The sequence below is a fragment of the Lontra canadensis genome, unplaced genomic scaffold (genome assembly GCF_010015895.1).
Source record: "Lontra canadensis isolate GAN:19392208 unplaced genomic scaffold, GSC_riverotter_1.0 scaffold36, whole genome shotgun sequence".
NCBI lineage: Eukaryota > Metazoa > Chordata > Mammalia > Carnivora > Mustelidae > Lontra > Lontra canadensis.
Window position 1 is genome coordinate 13,941,771 of NW_022631030.1, and position 22,611 is coordinate 13,964,381.

The 22,611-nt window shown below is 44.8% G+C and overlaps 1 protein-coding gene across 4 annotated transcripts in view; it reads left to right on the plus strand.

The window, feature by feature from the left end:
- The window catches only part of APLP2 (amyloid beta precursor like protein 2), an 80,962-nt gene that overhangs the window by 47,912 nt on the left and 10,439 nt on the right, over positions 1–22,611 (plus strand). For 2 of the 4 annotated variants that reach the window (XM_032868935.1, XM_032868936.1), the window contains exons 4-11: positions 10,489–10,601; positions 11,557–11,756; positions 12,077–12,285; positions 13,434–13,601; positions 16,666–16,796; positions 17,974–18,048; positions 19,467–19,625; positions 20,562–20,690. In XM_032868935.1, coding sequence (XP_032724826.1) covers positions 10,489–10,601; positions 11,557–11,756; positions 12,077–12,285; positions 13,434–13,601; positions 16,666–16,796; positions 17,974–18,048; positions 19,467–19,625; positions 20,562–20,690 — 1,184 coding nt within the window. The remainder of the gene's footprint in view (positions 1–10,488; positions 10,602–11,556; positions 11,757–12,076; positions 12,286–13,433; positions 13,602–16,665; positions 16,797–17,973; positions 18,049–19,466; positions 19,626–20,561; positions 20,691–22,611) is intronic. The other 2 variants (XM_032868937.1, XM_032868938.1) reach the window with 1 other exon arrangement.

Sequence of the window (22,611 nt, forward strand, 5' to 3'; positions counted from 1 at the left end):
CTGCCTGGATGGTGACAGCGGCCTCCTTGGGTGCTTCTCTGTTCTGTTGCCTAGTCTGTTGCCCTCTGACCTCAAATGAAGATTGGGTTGTTTTTCTTGCACCTAAAAGCCTTTAGTAGCCTTTCTTCACCTAAAAGATAGGTTGGTTTAAGCTCCCTAGCTTAGTTAAAAACTCCATGATGTGGCCTTTACTCAGGCCTTCTAGGTTGTCTGCCACCCCTGCTCTGCAGACCACTCCTCGTCACCGTGGCATTCACGCACCATCCACCTTTCATTGCTGGAATGCCTTTCCTCTACTTCCTTTGCTTGGGAAGTTCTCCCTTCAAGGCTTACTTCAGGGGCTGCCTCCCTCATATTTATTTTATTTTTAAATATTTATTAGAGAGAGAGAGAGAGAGAGACACGCACACACACGAGCCAATATAGAGGTGGAGGGAGGGGCAGAGGAAGAGGGAGAATCTTAAGCAGATACTCCCCTGAGCACAGAACCCAACAGGGGGTTGGGGGTTGGTGCTTGATCTCATGATGCCATGATCATGACCTGAGCAGAAATCAAGAGTCAGACATTCAGCTGACTGAGACACCCAGGTGAGGGGCTTCCTCCTTTAAAGAAAACTTTTCATCCTGGTTATATTTTCTATCCAGAAACGCGGATTTCTGAAATTCTCCTATTGTTGCCATTGCATCTGTCACCCTGTACAGTGATGACCTGTTTCTGGATCTTTCTCCAACTTTGCTGTAAACACTGTGAAACTAGGGATCCTGCTTTCATCCTCTTTGTCCTCTAGTACAGTGACCATGTCTAGAACAGAGGATACACTTTTTAAAATGATAATTAGAAGACAAGACTGCTTACCATAGCTGGTACACGACAGAAATCTTATTTTAATGCTTTATTTTCCAATATGCTGAATGTAGTTTGAATTTTTCAGTGTTAAGAACCAAACAGTGAGGGGCGCCTGGGTGGCTCAGTGGGTTAAAGCCTCTGCCTTCAGCTTGGGTGGTGGTCCCAGGGTCCTGGGATCGAGCCCTGCATTGGGCTCTCTGCTCAGGGGAGAGCCTGCTTCCTTCTCTCTCTCTGCCTGCTTGTGATCTCTGTCTGTCAAATAAATAAATAAATAAATAAATCTTATTGGGGCGGGGGGGGGGGAGAACCAAACAGTGAGATATTATTGCTAATTAAATGTATAAAGGACAGTTTGACCATCAGCTATTCAATACTTTCTTTGCAAGTGGACACTGAGTAAAGTATTGTATGGTCTTTGATGTTTAATTAAGATAATTTTTTGTGTTTATACCTGTATCCATTTGGACCGCTTCTTAAACACATACAGTTGCCTGAGGCTAAGCTAATAAGGGACCAGGTGACTGGAGTTCAGGGGAAGTAGCAGGACAGAAATACTGCCAATTCTTCCTTGTCATCATTTAAGAAGTAGATTTCCTTTATTTATTTTTTAAGATTTTATTTATTTATTAGAGAGCACGAGCAGTGATGGGGGGAGAAGCAGACTCTCCACTGAGCAGGAATCCCAGGACCCTGGAATCATGACCTGAGTCTAAGGCAGACGCTTAACAGACTGAGCCACCCAGGTGCCCCTTAAGAAGTAGATTTTAATGTCTTTCTCCTGTCTCCTCCCCATCTCCCCATAGAGCACCCAGGTAGAACTGAGCTTGATTCATAATTAGCACCACTTTCTCTTTTCCATATTCTTAGAAAGCATTCCAGTGATAGTCTTTTAGAGTTGCTTTTGCCTTTAAAATTAAGAATAATTTGGGGCACCTGGGTGGCTCAGTGGGTTAAAGCCTCTGCCTTCGGCTCAGGTCGTGATCCCAGGGTCCGGGGATCAAGCCCTGCATTGGGCTCTCTGCTCAGCGGGGAGCCTGCTTCCTCCTCTCTCTCTCTCTCTGCCTACTTGTGTTCTCTGTCTGTCAAATAAATAAATAAAATCTTAAAAAATAAAAAAGAATAATTTAAAAATAATCTCAAGTTTACAAAATGCTTAGAAAATTGTACAAAGAGTTCCTGTATACTCTTTCCTCAGATTTTCCAACTATTACCATTTGACCGATACGGTAAAATTAACTGTATTTACTCCCCCAACACCCTCAACCCTTACCCTCCATTGCTGGGTTTTTGCATTTGAGTCATTTAAGTGATGTCTTTTTATTCCTTAGTACCTCAGTGTAGATTTTCTAGAAACAAGGACATTCTCCTATGTTACCACATCATCAAAATCAGGAAATTATCATTGATCTAAATCTAATCTACAGACCTTATTCAAGTTTCACCTTTTATCCAGTAATGTCAGGATCTAATTCAAGATCACACATTGCATTTAGTCTCTCCTAGTCTTTCATAACCTTGGCATTTTTGGAGAGTACAAATTACTTTGTGGAAATGCCTTGCAATTTGGGTTTGTCTTATGATCCTTTTATTTATTTATTTATTTATTTATTAAAGTAGGCTCCGTGCCCAGCACGGGTTGAACTCATGACCCTGAGATCGAGAGTCAGACACTTAACCGACTGAGCCAGGCAGGCGCCTCTTAGGATTCTTTTGATTTCTGTATTTTTGAGGAGGCTACGCCAGATGCGTCATTCTTGCTGCATGATACTAGGAGTTACAGGTTGTCCATGGTAACTTTATCACCTGGTTCAGATGTTGTCTGCATTCACTGATTTCCTTATGAACTCATTGTCCAGATTTGACTAAAAGGTGATCCAGGCTGATCCTATGCTTTCCTGCTTCTATCCCTGGAGCCTGCCTTTTCTCCAGGAAGCCCTGGTTTCTTTCAGTAGAGGGTATTTAGAAACCAGTTCTGGGCATTATGTGTACTAGGATATTGTTGCTTCTAGGCCCACTCATCAGACAGAGTCAAGAAATACATGTATATATACATATACACGTACACATAAGTCCATATTTCTATAGCTACATGCGTATATTAGAAATATTAGCTCATATTGATGCCTCCAGTTCCGTTATCCTCAGTATATATATGTACTGAGCGCCTCCTATAAATAATCAGTCTTTGCTTTTTTTGATAGAAAGAGAGGGAGAGGCAGGGAGGGGTGGAGGCAGAGGCAAAGGGAGAGAGAATCCTGGGGATCGGGCTCCACACCCAGTGCAGAGCTTGATGCGGGGCTCGTTCTCACGACCCCAAGATCATGACCTGAGCTGAAATCAGGAGTCAGACGTTCAACAAGCTGAGCCAGCCAGGCTCCCCAGTCAGTCTCTGCTTTAACAAAATACCAAGTTTGGTGAGCTGTATTCACATTCTATATAATTCACCCATTTTAAAGTCTGTAGTTTAATGATTTATAGTATATTCAGGGAGTTATACAACCATACAGAATTCTTTTAACATACAGGCTATACTAAATATGGATGTAGTAGAAAGTAAGAGTCCTGTACGTTTTATTCACTAGAAGAACCACAGTAACTCTTCCTGTGCATAGTAAGATGGATACCACATGCTGGAACAAAGTGATGGTAGAAGTATGGTTAGCTTCGGCCCTGAGACCCCCTTGAAGATACTGCTAGCTAATGGGGCGCCTGGCTGGCTCAGTCACTAGAGCATGCAGCTCTTGATCTCGGGGTTGTGAGTTTGATCCCCATGTTACGTGTAGAGCTTCCTTTAAAAAATAACAATAGAAAAGATAATTACTGCCTGGCAAACCTCAAGTGTTCGTGTCACTCAGCTCTGCCCTCTTTTGATGCTTAAGGACCCATCAGTGCGACCTGTTTCAGTTCAGTCTCCCTTCTCAAAATGACCTTGTATCTTAGGTTACTACTACTCATTGACTCCTAAAAATGTACATAAATGGTAGGTAGGTAGGTAGGTAGGTAGATAAGATGATCCAAGTAGGGTGGAGTTTGTGATGTGTGAAGAAGCAAAACTGCTGGTATTTTGGGGGAAGGAGTTAGTCATCCCTGACATTTCCATGTAGGCTGGCTCCTGTACCAAAAGAAGAGAGCTTTGTGAGCCCGTGACTGTTTTTGTTTTGGGTTATTTATGGATGGCGATCTGGACAGAGAGTGTGACTGTGATGACTGCCAAAGACAGTTCTCATTGTCAGAGGCTTTGGGGTCCTGCCTTTCGCAGCTGCACCTCGAGGTCTCACTGGCCGTCACAGGCGCCTGTTAGCTGCTCATTTTCTACCTTTGAATTCACGACAGCCCATCCACAGTTCACCCCGTCCCCACCGTGGGCCCTGGAGTGTTTCTGCTCATGAGAATTATCCTCGGTCTCTCTCTCTCTCTCTCTTTTTAAAAGCTTTTATTTATTTGACAGAGACACAGCGAGAGAGGGAACACAAGCAGGGGAGGTGGGAGACGGAGAAGCAGGCTTCCTGCTGAGCAGGGAGCCCGATGTGAGCCGCACAGGCATCCCTTACCCTGTTTACTTCTGAGACATCTGCTAGTCTAGGTGGCCACTAGACCTCACAGAAATTTGCATTCAATGGTCAGGTCAATTCTCTTGGCTCCATCTCATGACAGAAGGCTTCCCCCTCCACCTGGTTCAAGCTTCCCGGGCCCCAAAACAGACATGGTCTTCCTATCTGCAGCTGGAGAGTACTTTTGCAGTAAGTTCCCCCCCGCCCCCCCCAAAAAAAGTGTGAGTATTGGTGTTGAGGGCTTTCCCAAGTGGGTACATGACCTTTGTTCTTTTTAAAAGGAACTTAAGCAACTCTGGAAAAGCTCTAAAACCCGATGGCTGTGATGGCCCTGCTTACGGGGGAGATGGTCTGAGAGAGAGACAGAATCATAGGATCATAGGGCGTGGGTGGAGGTTGGAGCTAGATCATGAGTGCAGCTTAAAGGAAATCGTAAGTTCATTAGGTTTTGTTAAATTGCCATTTTCATTGATCAGCTTCTTAAATAGTGAAAATAAAATTTACCGTTTATTTTCAATAGAAGAAGGTAGAGGAAGCAAAAATACTAATTTCCATTTTTTGCACCATGATTTACAGTTTGGGGCGGCTGGGTGGCTCAGTGGGTTAGGCCTCTGCCTTTGGCTCAGTTCATGATCTCAGGGTCTTGGGATTGAGCCCCACATCTGGAATCTCTGCTCAGTGGGGAGCCTGCTGCCGACTTGTGATCTCTCTCTCTCTCTTTCTGTTAAATAAATAAATAAAATCTTTAAAAGAAAAAAAAGACCTTTCTTTTTGGACACAAATGGAAATATGTGTGCTTTTAAATGCATTTTTTTTTTTCCTTAAATGGGGTCATACTACATGTGCTCTTTTGTTATTGCTTCTTTTTAAGGTTGACATTTGAACATCTATTATGTACTACTCTTAGGGGAGTTATATATCTTTGAATAAAAGACAAACTTAAAACTTTGACTTTACATCATTTTGCTCTCAAGGAGTTAACCAGGCTGAAGGAAGAGTGGTAGAGATATGGGGTGTATTTCCTGCTTTATTTGTTTAATGATTTTTTTTAAAAGGTTTTATTTATTTGTTAGAGAGAGCGTGAGCACAGGCAGACAGAGTGGTAGGCAGAGGCAGAGGGAGAAGCAGGCTCCCTGCCGAGCAGGGAGCCCGATGTGGGACTCGATCCCAGGACGCAGGGATCATGACCTGAGCCGAAGGCAGCTGCTTAAACAACTGAGCCACCCAGGCATCCCTTGTTTAATGATTTTTATTTTTATTATTTTTTTTCTTTTTAAGTAGGTTCCATGCCCAGTGTGGAGCCCAACACAGGGCTTGAACTCACTACCCTGAGATCGAAACCTGAGCTGAGATCAAGAGTCTGATTCTTTTTCCTCCCCCGCCACCCCACCCCAAGAGTCTGATTCTTAACCGACCGAGCCACTCAGGCACCCCTATTTCTTTAATGATTTTTAAAATTACTTAATCACCACCATGGAAGTTTTTCCATGTTACATAGAGACACAAACCTGTGACCTTATGGTATGCCATTGTATATAGCTACCATTATTGAACTAATTCCCTACTGATGGGCATTTAAGTTGGTTCCAATTTTTGATATTAACAACACCGCAGTAAATATCTTTATTGACTTGCTTAATTATTTCCTTAGAGTATGTTGTTAGAATTGTATTTGTTGACTCAAAGAGTATTCTTTTTTTTTTTTTAATTTTTATTAAATTTTAGTTTCTTCTGGTTTTCAGAGGTCAGACGGATTGATTCAGTCATGGAATAGCTAAGGATTGGTGGCATTTAATTTTACAGGATAGCATGGAGTTAATTATTAAGTCACTGGCATTTTAAAAGTTTTCATTTTAAACTTAATTCTGAAATACAGTATTTGAAGCACACGGAAAAGATAACACAATATGATGGTCACTCAGTACTCATCTTCCTGATTCAAGTTCTTCAACATTGTGCCAGCTTTGCTTGAAATGGTCCAAGGCCCCATCCTTCCTTCCCTTTCCTCCCTTCTTCCTTCCCTTGCTCTCAAGGTAACCACTGCCCCCTTGTTAGCATGTTATTCTCACATGTTTTTGAGGGGTGAGGAAGAACCCAAGTTCAGGTAGCTTCTTTATTTTATTTATGTTTTTACTAATTTAAAAATTTTAACTCCAGTGTAGTTAACGTACATTATTGTTAGTTACAGATATATAATATTAGTGATTCAGCAATTCTCTGCGTTACTTAGCACTTATCATGATAGCTATATTCTTTAATCCCTATCACCTGTTTTTCCCACCCACCCCCCACCTTCCATCTGTCTCGCATGTTTTTATGCTTCTATATATGTATGTATCTACAGACCATTTGTTTTTGTGTTTGCAAACTTACCTCAGTGGTATAATTCTCTACTTGACCTCTTACAACTTTTACTTTACATCATTTTGGTGTGTCTAAGGTGTGATATAAATAGATTTCATTCATTTTTAACCTGATATATAGTATTCCATTGTATTCTTTAAACTCGGTTTATTGTTTTTAATAGACTGCATATCTAATAATAAAATTGCTATTTTAAATTTTTTTCTGATGTCGCATTTGTACACAAAATTGTGGTTTTACAAATTATAGATTTGTGTATGATAACTATAGGTATATATATAGTTTGCTTTGTGTGAAGCTACTCAGGTCAAGGCTGTAGCAACATTAGCATCGGTAATCAGAGCTAGCACACTCACCTCCTGCTCTGTGGGCGCCGTGCACTAGGTTCTGCTCCAAGCTTTCTCTGTGCTCTGCATATTATATTATTTCATCCTCACACCTAAGTAAGGAAATCGAGGCACAGAAAGGTTAATAAGTAAGTTGCCTAAGACCACTCTGGTAGTAACAATAGTGCTGAAATTGAACTCCAGCATTTAACCCTGTGCACACTGCCTTCTAATATACTCTTTTGTTGCCTTTTTCATAAATTAAATATAAAAATTGCCTCATCAATACAGGGTGATCACATTAAAACAGTATGAGTTGGTGGTTGGATGTCATAGTTTAAGTGATTTCTGACTTGGTCGAGTGTCACGATTGTTTCTCCTAGTAGAGGCAGATCCTCCTTTACCCATGGGGATTTTGCTTTTTTAAAGCATTGATTGTGCCTGGTTGATTGAAAAAATTTATGTACATGTTCTACCACCTTAGAGCCTTTAGGGCGTCAAGGCAACACTATGTCTAACTTACTACTTTGTGTTCCTGCGTTAGTGTCAGATGGAGCTACTGGACCCCCCAGTTCCCTTGTGCTAATAATAGTGTGAAATGTGGGACGCCTGGGTGGCTCAGTTGGTTGGACGACTGCCTTCGGCTCAGGTCATGATCCTGGAGTCCTGGGATTGAGTCCTGCATCGGGCTCCCGGCTCCACGGGGAGTCTGCTTCTCTCTCTGACCTTCTCTTCACTTGTGCTCTCTCTCGCTGTCTCTCTCTCTCTCAAATAAATAAATAAAATCTTAAAAAAAAAAAAATAGTGTGAAATGTCATTACCCTGTGAAAGGCTGTTTTATGTGGGGAGGCGCGTTTACTGCTCCAGCTTGTAATGTCAGAGCACACCTCCCCCCTTAAAGTAGATCAAGGACTCCTTTCACTTGCCACTTGGGTCATGGAAGGATTGACTTCTGTAGTGCCCAGAGTCTGAGGCCTGGGGGGACCAGTCCTGGAGGACCAGGCCACAATGACAAACCTAGTGGGTCTACATGGACTTTCCACTAGTTCAAAGCCCTGAGACCTTTCTCAGGCCAGATTACTTTCCTGTTCACTTCCTTTTTCAGAAGAAAAAAAAAAAAAAAAAAAAAAAGAAAAGAAAAGGAGACCTCAGAGGTTAGCTGCCTGCTTCCTTTCTCCTGCCCCTACTTACTGCATCTCTTCCTGAGCTGAGCACACACCTCTCTCCCTCTGTTTTCCTCCACTGAGAACTGGTGTGGAGCATATTGGTGATGGATCAGAATCTCTGTAATGTTTGTTCAGTGAAAATCACTGAGTCCCACTTAGGCTTAATGAATCAGAATCTCTGGGTGATGATCCAGTGATACATGAATATTTTTTTTAAAGTAAGTTCTACACACCATGTGGACACATAGACCCCAAAATCAAGAGTCATCACATGCTCTACTGACGGAGCCAGCCAGGTGCCCCCGTGATAGATGTATTTTTAGCCTTTTCTTAATGGAAATTACAAACATGTCCAAACATAGAGAAAAATAATACTGTTAACCCTTACGTACCCGGGGTCCAGCTGTGTAACGATCATCATTTTGAGAGTCACTCTCCCATTGTCTGTGGACCCACTCCTACCTACCTACCCTTGCTAATTTGGAAACATATCACAGATAGTACTTTTTTTCCTGTAAATATGTCAGTGTGTATTTCTGAAAGATCACGTTCTGTTTTTTGAACAGCTATGTGTATTTTCCTTCCAGCTTTGTATTTAAAAAAAAATTATTTTATTTATTTATGTGAGACAGAGTGAGCCCACAAGCAGCGGGACGGCATAAGGAGAGGGAGAAGCAGGCTCCCCGCTGATCAGGAAGCCTGCCTTGGGGCTTGATCCCAGGATGCTGGTATCATGACCTGAGCCGAAGGCAGACACTTTACCAGCTGAGTCAACCAGGTGTTCCTCAGCTTTAATATTTTTGAAAAGTTTCAGACCTATAGGAAAAAATGTAACAGTGCATACCTTTATACTCTTCACCAAGGTTTTCTGATTTTTGCTTTATCTGTCCACTCTGTGTGCGTGTGTGTGTGTGTGTGTGTGTGTGTACACATGTGCACATGCACATCGTATCTAACTTTTGTTTGTTGTTATTATACCCTTTGAAAGTAAGTTGGGACATAATGACAGTTCACTTCTATTCAGTTTTTTTCTCCTAAGAGCAGGGACTTTATTCTGTATAACTACAATATAAAAATCCTACCTTGGACATTTTCTCTCTAAATGTCCAAATAATGTCCTTTATAGCATTCCTTTAAAAAGGATGAAACATTACATTTGATCAACAGTTCCCCAATTCCTTCTTTTTAAAAAATCTTTCATGACTTGATATTTTTTCAGTTTAGGTCATTTGTTTAAATATATCTCTGAATTTGAATTTTCTTACTGTTTTATCATGATTAGACTCATGACATATTTTTGGCAGAAAGACTGTATGGTGATATTTTCTTCTTAGCACATCACATTTGTCATTTTGTCATTGTCAGTGACAAACCACGTGTTAGGCTGGTCACCTGGTGAAAAAAAGTAGCATCTGCCAGAGTTTTCCATCACAGAAGCACCCATTCCCTTCCATCGAACAGTCGTTCCTGATTCACTTATGACAATGCGTTATTACAGTTCACTTATTACAGTGCTTTGTCTTAGAGCTGTGTGTCTTTAGGTACACAAAGGGCTAAAGTAAGAGTCATCCGTACTTCCAAAGAACACCCTGAGTTTCTTGGCATTTTGTTATTTTGTTATTAGAACTGGGGCGCCTGGGTGGCGCAGTCAGTTAAGCATCCCTCTCTTGGTTTCGACTCAGGTCATAATCTCAGGGCGGTGGGATTGGGCTGTGTGCTCAGCGCAGAGTCTGCTTGAGAGGCTATCTCTCTCCCTCGGCCCCTCCCGCCATCCTCTGTAAAATAAATGAACAAATCTTACCCAAACAAACAAACAAAAAAACCTAATGTGAGCAGAATGAGGGAATAAGAGACTAGGAATATGAATGCATGTGAACTCAGAGGACTGTCTGTGTGTGTCTGAGGTCATGGAATGGTGGGCATGGGGCTCCTATTCCTGTTCTACCCATCATGTGTTGCGTTATCCCTGCAACTGGACTGTAAGGGATTTTAGAGTTTGGAAAGACTGAGGAAAGTCCCAAAGACCATCACTGTAACAGAATGTTGAGCTGTTGTGGCTGCTTGCCTGGATGTATAATGTCCAGTTGACCTTGGAAGATGAGAGAGGCCCATCAGCTTTTTTATACATTTGAGATTGCTCCTGCCCCACTACAGAACTGTCCTAGTCTTCAGTGAGGGTCCTTGCTACCTCGAATCATCAGATTGCCTGTAACAAAGCTTTTTCTCTCTTCTAGTGGGTGAATTCGTAAGTGATGTTCTACTAGTTCCAGAAAAGTGCCAGTTTTTCCACAAAGAGCGGATGGAGGTGTGCGAGAATCACCAGCATTGGCACACTGTAGTCAAAGAGGTAAAAGAATGGATCATGTATTGTTATTCTGGTTAAGGGAGAAAGTAGCATTTTCTTCCAAACCTCATGATTTCAAGTTGATTTTATTTTCCCTTTTTCTCTTCAAAATGTAAGATTACGTGTATCTTCTAAATTAAACATATTTGGGAGGGTATTTTCATGGGAAAATGCGGTGTTGACTGCCCACCCCCTCAAGTTAAGGATGTTAAAAAGCAAGGATGCTGTCAGTCAGGTTCCCAAGGAGGCCATCCCAATCCTAGGAATTTAGAGTAGAAATAGCCAGTTATAGAAAACCCTGTCTCAACATATATACCGATAGGATTAGATGCCATTTCATTCTTCTGGGAGGAGAAATAGCCTTTCTTATACATGTCTTCTGTAGTTAAGAGGAATCACTAGTCAGTTTCTTTGGTCACATTCTGACACCATGCCCTCTCAGCAAGGAATGTAAATTATCTCTGACTACCTTCAGCCAGCATTGATAATTACTAGAAGAATTCCCTTTTTCTTAATTTTTTTCTAACTTTGGTCTTTCATTGTTCCTGGCTCAGATGATGTTTCCCATTGCCCATTAAGCAAAATTTGTAAATCTTCTTAAAATAATGGCATCACAACTTGTTGACAGAAAATTGATATGTCCATGAGAGAAAGCTTTACATAGTGATTTTTTAAAAAGATTTTATTTATTTACTTGACACAGAGTGCAAGTAGGCAGAGAAGCAGGCAGAGGAAGAGGGAGAAGCAGGCTCCCTGCTCAGCAGAGAGCCTGATGTGGGACTCTATTCCAGGACCCTGAGATCATGACCTGAGCCAAAGGCAGCCTTTTAACTGACTGAGCCATCCAGACGCCCTGCATAGTGATTTGACTGGCATTTCTTTTGGATAAAGCTAATGACTGGGGACTACTTGACCAAATGTATTAATGTTCTCTTGTGGACCTGTGGGTTTCCTTTAGGCCTGTCTGACTCAGGGAATGACCTTATATCGCTACGGCATGTTGCTGCCTTGTGGGGTAGACCAGTTTCACGGCACTGAGTATGTGTGCTGCCCTCAGACAAAGATGATTGAATCTACTGTGTCAAAGGAAGAGGAGGAAGAGGAGGAGGAGGAAGAAGAGGAGGAGGATGAAGAGGAAGACTATGATATTTACAAGAGGTAAACTCTTGTCTTGCACCTGTGAAATGGTTTTTCTCGTGGCCGGGGCCTGCCAGTGCCCGCCTCTGGATAAAGTGGGAGTTGAGCCAGCCGGCATTTCGTTCTAGCCATAGGACTTGCTGCGGGTTAATGCAGTCCCTGCCCACCAGGTCCGCCCTTTTGCTGGTGTAGCTGGGCTGAGGGTTGTAGCGGCCCAGTGAGCTGTGAGTTGAGCTTATTTCCTGCCTCTGTTTTTGTGTTTCAGAATAGGGAGGAGAATCATTGTTGTGCTGTGCATATAAGAATTGGTATTAATCTTCCTTTTCTGTTGTGACCTTTAGTGAATTTCCTACCGAAGCAGATTTGGAGGACTTCACAGAAGCAGCTGTGGATGAGGACGATGAGGATGAGGAGGAAGGGGAGGAAGTGGTGGAAGACCGTGATTACTACTACGACACCTTTAAAGGAGATGACTACAATGAGGAGAGCCCAACTGAACCCAGCAGCGATGGGACAGTTTCAGAAAAGGAAATTACTCATGACGTTAAAGGTAACCTGATGTAAAGTTGTGGCATTAAAATCCATTTGGTAATACTTGCTTACAATTTTGGACTGCGTTCATCACAGGTAAGTCACAGGAGAGGTGGTGCTCCTGGGTGCTGATGTCAGATCGGCTCGCCAGCACACTGGTGGCGCCATATTACCGTTGGGGGGCCAGGCCCCTGCGGGGTCTGGCAGTTGACACACCCAGGGAGGGACCTGAAATTGAATCAGAAACTCTCATTTGTGTTGTAAGGACCTAACTAGAGAAGAAGGACTAGACCAGAGAATCCGGGAGATAAGGTGATTTATGCTTGAGCAGGGTTCTTCCACAGCAGCCCGAGATGTTCTCTCCCCGAGGGACGCCCCCTCTTCAGTGTGTCAAAGCCCCGACCTCCTAGAATGGAAGTGACTTCTTGGTTCTTGTGTTCCCATCTATAGGCTGCCACATTTGTCCACTAGAAGATGTCTGTGACGGGGAGGGTGGAGTTTAACGACCTACTGGTGAAGGATTTTCATCTTGCCAGTTCCCAAAAAAGAGAAAAAAAGGTTGTGTCCATTCTAGAGCTGTTGAAACGCAGTCTCCTGCTGAGTGTATATTTGAAGCCATTAGACTCTGAAGAATTATCTAGGACTCAGTGTGGGGGAAATACTGAAAAAGTCTAAAAGTTTATGATTTACCTTGGAAAACATAAAAATGCCCACGCATGCTTCCTGGGTGCCTGAGTAGTGTTTCCTGTGGTCATCACCACTAAAGCAGCCTTTCTCCCTGCACTGGGCTCCTTTGGTCCTTGACCCCAGCATGATGGACAGGTCAGGCACACAGCTCCACTTGCCGGATCAGAACTGTGAGGCTCCCAGAGCAGTGAGACCCAGAATCCCCCCCGTGTTGGTCTAGACTCCAGACAGTGGGAGAAATGTTTTCTGTTCCTGCTTGCCTGCACTCCATCAGAACGGGAGGACGACCGCATCCCCCTGAACGACGAGCCGGAGTTGGCGAGCTGGCTGGCCAGGGCAGTGAGGTCCCGGCGGGGCTCGGCGTCCGTGGAGGCTCCGCGTCCGTGGGGCCTCGGCGCGGCCGTCGCCGGCCTGTAGCAGTTGGGTAGCGCACGAAGCCGCTGCCTCTGTCCTGCTGACCTTCTGACCGTTTCCACACAGCTGTCTGCTCGCAGGAGGCGATGACGGGGCCCTGCCGGGCCGTGATGCCCCGTTGGTACTTCGACCTCTCCAAGGGGAAGTGCGTGCGCTTTATATATGGCGGCTGCGGAGGCAACAGGAACAATTTTGAGTCTGAGGATTATTGTATGGCTGTGTGTAAAGCGATGAGTAAGTCTCGGTGCGCGGGCTCCGTGCCGTGGCCCTGTCTGTCCGGCGTTCTGTCTCTCTCCAGCGTTCTGTCTCTCTCCTGGCCGTCCTCGTGACTGCGTCTGTGTCGTGCTCCCGCCGACACAGGTGTTTGCTGTCGTCGTTCCTCCCCTCCTCTTTGTGCTTTCTAGATCTAGGCTTTGCTCTCCTGTTGGCAGCTGTGAGCCCAGTTCTGTGTGTCCCATGCTCACCGTGGGTCTGGTGGCGGTGGCTGGTGGTGTGTCCCCTCCCCGGCCCAGTGGGAAAGCCTGGGGGCTTGTTTTCGCATCCTGCCTTGTCATCTGTGGGCTCCCGGTGCACATCTGTGTTGGTTGGGGATGGCAGCCTTGACCGTGGCTGGCTGTGGTGGAGAGGCACAGGATGGTCAGCACAGAGGTCCTGAGTTCTGCCCGTTCTTGTTCCTGGGCTTCTCCCTCTTACTCTTGTCTTGGGGCTACCCTGTCGCCTACCCCCATGGTGCTGGCTGAGGGGGTGCCCGCTCTTTAGAGAAGTGACCCTAGGGTTACTTTTTTTTGAGAGTCCAGAATATCGAGATGTCTTGCTAATTTATGCACTCTAGGAGCGAGCTCTGCAGTTGCACTGTAGCCTCTGTTTCTCCAGGGTTTTGGCAACGCTGGATCACGCAGACCGTTAGGAAGTGAAAGAATTTTAGTTCATGTGTCCTTTGGTCACAGAGGACATTCAGTGGTTTGTTCAGCTGGGCTGGGTTCACTTAGATACGGGTAGGAGAACTTAACGCTTTTCTCTGTGGTGACTCCCTTCCCTTTCTCAGGCCCCTGTTGTCTTACCTCGCAGTGCTAGCTAGTCCATGTGTTTGGAAAATCCTCGCTCAGGCTAAACACTCATTTCTTGGTTCTGATCCTGGAACTCGTTAGAGTAAGGAGTTGCTGGTCCTTTCTGGTTTTTGCTTTAAAGATGTTGGGCTGTAGCTTCTGATGGATTTTCGTTCAGATACCTTCATGTTCCTCTTTCCTCCCCCACCAAAAGCTGTTTTAAATCTTAACATGATACGGTATGCTTTTGGCACCTCCACTCCAGCTGCTGCTCTGTGGAAAAGCTGTTTTTATTAGAAATAATTGAAAGTGTGGAAACAGTATGAGTCCTTAGGGAACTTTGTGGCAGGAACTTCTTTGTTCAGGAAAGACAGAAATTATTGTGATACTTCCTGCTTTGTAAAATTACTTAAACTAAGGTGAAACAATACATTATTTGGGGGTGAAGCCCGAGGAATTGGGTCGTTAAAGATCTCCCTGAATGCAGAGAGACCGTCGTTCCCAGAGGATCACGTAGGTAGTGGGGGCAGCTGTGATGGAATGGCTGTCCTCTACAGCATTCCTGGCTCTGCCGTCTACAGAATTGTAGTTTCCCAGCGCTTACGGTAGGGAAGACTTGCCACAGAGAAGCTTGGGGTTCATAGATCTGTGGGGTCCCCGGTTGAGTGCTTTGAGAGCCTAGAAGCATCACTGTGCTGCTGGTCAAGTGTGTGCCCCTCCCCGGAGGGGTCAGAGGTGGGCAAATGTGCTGGTTTCTTAAGCTGGTTGTTTTCACATGGACGGAAGGACATGGTTGTAGGTCTGGGTCCCAGCAGAGCTCTGGGGCTGCTCTGCCTTTACCTTTTTGTTCCAGGGGGTGGTGGCAGCTTGAGTTTTGTATTATCTTTATCCAGCCCAGTGATAGGAACCGAAGACGGTCTCCAGCACATAAGCCTTTAAGCTGCAGACATGCGTTGCTGAGGGCAGCTTGTTCATTGGCACCGATGGACTTCAGGGCTTTGAAATTCTCCCGGCTGAACTTCAGAGTATCACGGGGAAGGCGGCTTGTGAAGCTGTGTATCCTAATTTGGTTAGTCTGAAAATTGGCTGTGGTGATCGTCTTCAAACTTTATGTAGGAGCCAGACATTCTTGACAAAATTTTAGTCGCAGCTTTTAGATTTAAAGCTAAGGGAAAGATGCTTTGGCGGCAGAACTTTGGAGTGGCTGACTAATTTGTAGTTGCATTTGTCAGTGACACAGTTATTTCAGTGTTGTGTTACAGCTACACCGTTCTGGAAGTAAGGTGACTTTATTTCTGAATTGAAATTCACTGGGTTTGGTATTGGCTCTCCACTTAGCTCTCATATTATACAGCAAGTTGTATCAGCAAGTTCTTTGTCCTTCTGCCCTGGCTTGGGAAATTGGGAGTGAACTGGGCTAGTCCCAGTGTTTGTAAGTATTTCTTCAGGGGTCAGGCAAGTAAACTTGTCATCTCAAACCTTTCCTTTATAAGGTTCGGCTCCATTGTGCTGCTAGCTCTTCACTTGCCTGGGGCCACTAAGCCCTTAATGCTTGACCAGCAGGGAGGAGTGTGTTTTCTAACGGTTTGTTCTTGGGCAGTGACCTGGTAAGGCCAGTGAGTGCCATGGGTTGAAACGCCCAAAGTATCTTCACACTCTGTGGTGCGTCCTTGTCAAATACAGCAACTTAGTGTCGTCCCTCTTATCCCTGGTGTTGGGGATGGGGCTAAGACTTCTTCAGTCCTATTTGTAACTAAAACATTAGAGCTAAGCCGCTTGGACTTCCTCTACGCAGTCTCTGTGCAAACACCATTCGGCACCAAAGTTCCTTTCAGAATGGAGAATTTGGGGGAGGTGCCTTTGCAGGTCTGATACCTGCCCTTGTCTCTGGCTAGAAGCCATCAGTGACAGCAGTAAATGATTAGAGTTTAGCTTTTATGATTTCAGGAACTGTGGGAAGGTATAGAGGATTTCTTTTTCTTCCCCTGAGTCCTAAGTAGGTGCCTGGCTGGTGCCAAAGATAGGAGGGGGCCCGGACTGGCCTCGTGGTCGAATGTCACGTGAGGAAGATGGAGCACTGTGATCTGACCAAGTGGAGTCTTGGCAGACAGGAGCACCGTGTCCTGGGAGCACGGTGCAAGGCCAGCTAGTTCGTCGTGCAGGTGCTCTGCTCAGCCTTCTTCTAGAGCCCAACGCGCTTTCCGTGTTGGGCCTGACCCCCAAAGGGAACCCCTCTTGTCATTTCGTTTCAGTTCCCCCAACTCCTCTGCCAACCAATGATGTCGATGTGTATTTCGAGACCTCTGCAGATGACAATGAGCATGCCCGCTTCCAGAAGGCTAAGGAGCAGCTGGAAATACGGCACCGCAACCGGATGGACAGGGTAAAGCTTGGCACTTCCCTTATGCTCCTGGTGTTTGGCGTTGGGTAGTAGGGTTTTCATCATTGAAGAAAAGGGACACCATCCCCCCCAGATTGTCATGCTGTGTTAGGTAAGGTGTGAGAGGTTAGCAGGGCCCTCTTCTGGGAGAGCCCAGCACCCCCCTCCCCACCGATAATATAATTAACTCTCTGCGTGCATATCGTGTTCAGACTCTGTGGAGCACTTCCTATAACCATTACGTCCTTGTTATTTTTCTTTGCTATGAACTAGCTTTTAAAAATTTTTTTATTTTAAGGAGGGAAACTATTTAACTGTTGTAAATAGAAAGCTAGTGTCTTTTGCCATTAGAACAGGTAGCTGTAAAAATAGATGAGAGCAAACCTGAATTAACACACTCTAGCTAGATGCTGTTGCCTGCTGAAGGTTCTGAGTCTCAGGATGCTTTTTTCTCTTTTTAAAGATTTTATCTATCTATTTGGCAGCAAGAGAGGAGAGAGGGAGAGAGAGCATGTGCGCGCGCACAAGTACGGGGAGCATCAGAGGGAGAGGGAGAAGCGGGTTCCCCACTGATCAAGAAGCCTGACTAGGGCTCGATCCCAGGACCCTGCGGCAGGCGCTTAACCAACTAAGGCACTCAGGTGCCCCTCAGGATGCTTTCTTAAAAGGGCTGTAAGTGTTCGAGCAACATGGAGCACCGTAGTGCAGATCTCTCCTGGAGTTACTTAGGAAGACTGAAAGAAAATGGAAAAGAATTTCTTGTTAGGTCTGAATACTGCCTAAAAGCTCACACATCACCTGTGCTGGGCTTATGCTTCAGGAAATGTTTGTCGTTTTCTTTTATCCACAACTGTTCTGAGAAGTAGGTATAAAACATGACGCTCACCCCCATTATTTTACATCTGTGAGGAGGCTAATGCGCAAAGACTTTTAAATAACTTGCCTGGGGTTATCTAGAACAGGGAGGTCATGGAGTTGAGGCTCTGTTTGGGGACGGTCATGGTCTGGGAGCTTCTGAGACAGTAGTTCTGTGAACAAGCTTGAACAGCCCTGAGCTCGTGAGGGGTCATATGGTGCAGTTTCCTTTATTAGATTTCAGGGCCTGGTGTTGGTGTTAGAAAACGGGGGGATTGTTTCAGAGATGATTCTCTGGTGATAGTGGCTTTGACCTTTGTTCTAGGTAAAGAAGGAATGGGAAGAGGCTGAGCTTCAGGCCAAGAACCTCCCGAAAGCAGAGAGGCAGACTCTCATTCAGGTAGGATGCGTTCTCTAGGGACAGAGCCTGCAGCCTGGCCCTCTGAAACCCAGTCAGAGCCAGACGCCCAGGAAATTAGGGTTTGACACTGTCTCTCAGTCGAGAGCTTATGTTACAGGGATGTTTTAAGTGGCCTTTTTTTTTTTCTTTCTTCTCACCTCCAAACTGGCATTCTCTAGAACTGATCACCTATAATAGAAGCAAAGCAAACCAACCAGAACGCACCTAATTCATGCCAGGAAGCAACCTTAGCCTCTGTTTGTTAATTCTGCTCTCCTGGCAAAAATCCTCGGTCATCTTCATTCTTAGGCTGTGACTTGTTTTTCAGCAGTACTGAATTCTTTTTTTTTTTTTCCTCTCTCTCTCAAAGATTTTATTTATTTGAAAGAGAGTGCATGTGTGTGCATGAGCATGAGTGTGTGTGAGTTGGGGGAGGGGCAGAGGGAATTTTCCTCCTTCCAGAGCCCAAGGGATGGGTGCATGGGTAGGGGCTCGATCTCAAGACCGTGAGATTTTGACCAGAGCCAAGACCAAGAGTCTGACACTGAGCTGGGTGAGCCACTCAGGTGCCCTCTGAATTCTGTTTTTGCAGACTTCTTCAAAATTCAAAAGGCAGACAGTAAGACACTCTAAGGTACCAGTCCATCTTCTAACTTTGTAAGAATGTAACATTAGTCTTAGCAGTAGCTGGGTGCCCCTTGAATAGAAGAGACTGTTGCTAGGAATAGGGATAGCAATTTATAAGACTGATTTGGGTTTCATAAAGCAGGTTGCATTTTAAATCAGTTTGTGTTTATGATTCACTGAAGTCTAGCTTCTCACAATGTTAAGACTTTATTGGGACACTTTTCTTTTTTATCAATCACTCTGAAAATCTGAGAGTATTAATTACTACATAGTCAATGCATCCTATGCAGAGAAATTTAGTTCCACGGCCTTCAAACTTTACCTTCAAGCCTGGCCAGGTACTTCACAGATAACTTGCCCTTCATTCAGGACTTCGACGTGAATGACTCAGCATAACCTACCATGCTGTTGGGATATGTTTCAAACTCTAGCTCCCGTTGGTTTGTGTCTCAGGATTTGGAAGTTGGGCGCCTTGGCCGTAGTGTGGAAAGGACAGCTTTCCTCCTCTTGCAGGGCACATTGAGAAAGCCCACACTGGGCTTGCAACACTGGTGATTTCAGCGACAGAAGTGCTAATTTGGACTCTGATGCTCTGATCGAACATGCTCTCACGTGATTTTTCTGACAGCAGTCAGAGTGTTCTTGGATCTTACCCTTGCTCCACTCCTCTGACCCTGTTACCGACTTGCACAGGTTCTGGGTGAAGAGAGGAGCAATGGGGGCTCAGGCTGTTTGCTTAGACTTCCTCCAGGCGCCGTGAATTACATGCCGTTCCTGCTTTCCGGGTTTAGCACTTCCAAGCTATGGTGAAAGCCTTGGAGAAAGAGGCGGCCAGCGAGAAGCAGCAGCTGGTGGAAACCCACCTGGCTCGAGTGGAAGCCATGCTGAATGACCGCCGCCGAATGGCTCTGGAGAATTACCTCGCCGCCTTGCAGTCCGACCCGCCGCGGGTGAGTGGTGTGCAGAGCCCGGTCACTGACGAGTGCTGTCCTCGGGGTTGCCGGCTCTAGTGTCGGCCACACGTAGAACCGACGGATGATGATCATGGGTCAGCAAAATGATCACATTTCTATGATGAGTTCCGGCGAGGCTGGAGGAGGTACGGAAAGCGGAGCAGGGAGAAAGAGGTATCACGTTCTAGTATGTGCTTAGGTCACCGGAGCACCACACTTTCTGCTTGCGTGTGCCGCTTGTGATACGGAAGTGTCTGACCTCACGATTCTGGTTGGTAGTTACTCAGTTACTGAATTTTGTAGTAGCTTTACTTTCAAAGAATAAAAACCTGCCTTTCAAAGCTTTGGCACTCACTCTGTTCTGAATAAGATTATGAACAAAGGGGTGAAGGAACTTTTGTCAAAGCCCTTTGTGCTAGTGGCCTCATGCTTCTTTATTTCTTAACTCTAATGTTAACTTATCTCTTAAGTTAATGTTAACTTAATCTCTTAACTCCCCTTGCTTTGGGGGGATGGAAAGTACTGGAAAGTAGGATATTGGTATCCTTCTTCCTTTTTTTTTTTTTTTTTTGGTATCCTTCTTAAGTGAGCAAGTAGAGTCTTTCTGGGTGACACAGGGGCTGCCAACCTTGTAATTAAGGTGTCAGATGCTTAACCCAGGAAAGAGGAGAGATTGAGTGGGAGAGTGGGCTAGAGATTCTGGAAAACACTGTTGGTTAAGGAGCCAGTATAACTTTGGAACTTAGTTTTTGGTACTTTCTGTGGAAAGGTAGTTTCTTGCTACTGGGTAAGCTAAAAGCTTTAAAAAGCACAGCTTTCATCCTTATGCCTGACTGGACTTTACATTCTTAGGTGAGTGTTTTTAAGCTTTGCTTTCCAGCCTGTTTTCATTCTGTAGTGTCTGGATCTTTAAACTACTGTTCTCTCTTACAGCCTCATCGCATTCTTCAGGCCTTGCGGCGTTACGTCCGCGCTGAGAACAAAGATCGCCTGCATACCATCCGTCATTACCAGCATGTGTTGGCTGTTGACCCAGAAAAGGCAGCCCAGATGAAATCCCAGGTACAACTAGACAGAGTAGAAATTGCGGTGGGAGCATCTCTAGTGGGGAGACTGCTTTGATCAGTGTTCGGGTGGTGCTGATAGTAAAAATACCTTTTTCATACTTTCTTCTTTTAGGTTATTTCTACTTAAAAGAGTTTCTGGAAGTTTAGGAATGCATGATTATATTGAAGGACTAAGTTTTTCAGTCTTTTTTAGACCTGTTTATTTCTGAATTTGGGTACCACCAAAATGAATATTTGAATACATACAGATATAGACATATCTGAATGATACATAGTTTGCATATATCCGTTCATTATCCATTCATCCGAATGAATGGATATATGCAACTATATCAAGTAATTCTAAGAAATTGTTTTGTTTGTTTTGTGCATGAGTTTTAGTTGAGACAGACAGTGGTACATTCCTGGGTTTTGTCCCATGTGGGGTCCAGCTTTCCTTTACAGTGATCTGGAGAGATTTGTTTCTGGATCCTCTTAATTTCAGTATCATCCGTTAACTTGCGTTTTACTCTTCTTGTGTTTGTAGAAAAGAAGCCTGGCCTGCAAGCCTGCTGGCCCTGTAAACCAGCAAGTCTAATAGCTTAGCCTATTGGTTTTCCTAGAGGGCCTTGTCATGACACAGCTGATCTTATTTAATTTCCTCCTGTATTTTAAATCGAGTGTTGTGCTGACTGCCCAGTGTCCATGGGATGCACTTAGCTGCCGGGGACTTGCCCATCTCCCCAGAGACTCGCCTCCCAGCCTCTTGCCGAGTGTGTATTATGGTTGCAAGGCAGTCAGCCCAGAAGTCTTGCAACCGCGGTGGCTGCTCCCTTGGTTCAGATGTTGGAGAGCCTGCTGTCCACATGCCAGACCCTGTGCTAGCATCTGACCTTGTAGAATGGAATCCCGCTTGTACCCTTGAGCAACTCACCATCAGTGTAGTATTAATTACAGTAGCCGTGAAGATGAAGAACTACCCTTACACATTCCAGAAGCCGGATGTTTGGGGGAACGAGAAGAGTGGGAGAATGTGGACACGGATGGCTCTGGGGACCCTGGGAGGCATCTGGCATAGACCTGGAGCTCAAGGCTTTGCTTTGAGCTGGTTGGAGTAAGAGAGAAGGCAGAAGGCCAAGTCCTAGAGTAGCTTCCAGGAAGTGTAGGTGGAACAATGCATCCACCTTGACAGGGGCTAGATTTCAGGTCTGCTTGGTTTTTTTGAAAACAAACAGGAAAATGAAACAGAAACAAAAAACATGACTTTTTTTTTTCTTCAGATTTTTTTTGTGGGGAAACTAGATTATCATGTAGTATATGGCGTGAGAATAGAAGGAAAGGAGAGACCTTGATCAGCGTATTAACAACTAGGGAAGGAGTTGTCTGCCGGCAGGCTCACAGTGCCACAGCAGATGGCGTGGGGAGTAGAATGCCCTCCCTTCTTAGCAGATCCCGGGGAAAACCCGGCTCTTCCTCTGTGGTATTTGCTCTGTGCTCTAAGCCCTTAGTTCTAGTAGAACTTGGCTGCTGAACTACACAAACTTTTGCATGTTCCCTGTTCTCTACACTTTAGAAAATGCTGAATACGTGTAGCCAGTTATGGCGTGCGTGTTCGGTCTGTGCTAAACGGTCTGGTGCTCCTACCCCACATACTGTAGCTCAGGGCTCACTGGGAAGTAAGCCCTTCTCACGGGGAAGATACGGGTATCCCGTATTCCATGCTGTCGCTCTTGTTTCTCCTGGGGGCATAAGAACCGTCCTCGATCAAATGGCTCTGTAATTCATGGGAAGTATAACAGCATCCACATGCTTGCAAAGACTGAGGGTGGTGCATTTTCACTTTCCATTTGCATTTTCTAAGGCACTTACTCTTGTGCTTTCCCATCAATTTACTTGATTGAAAGAATGGCAAATATAAAATTAAATTGCTTTCATCC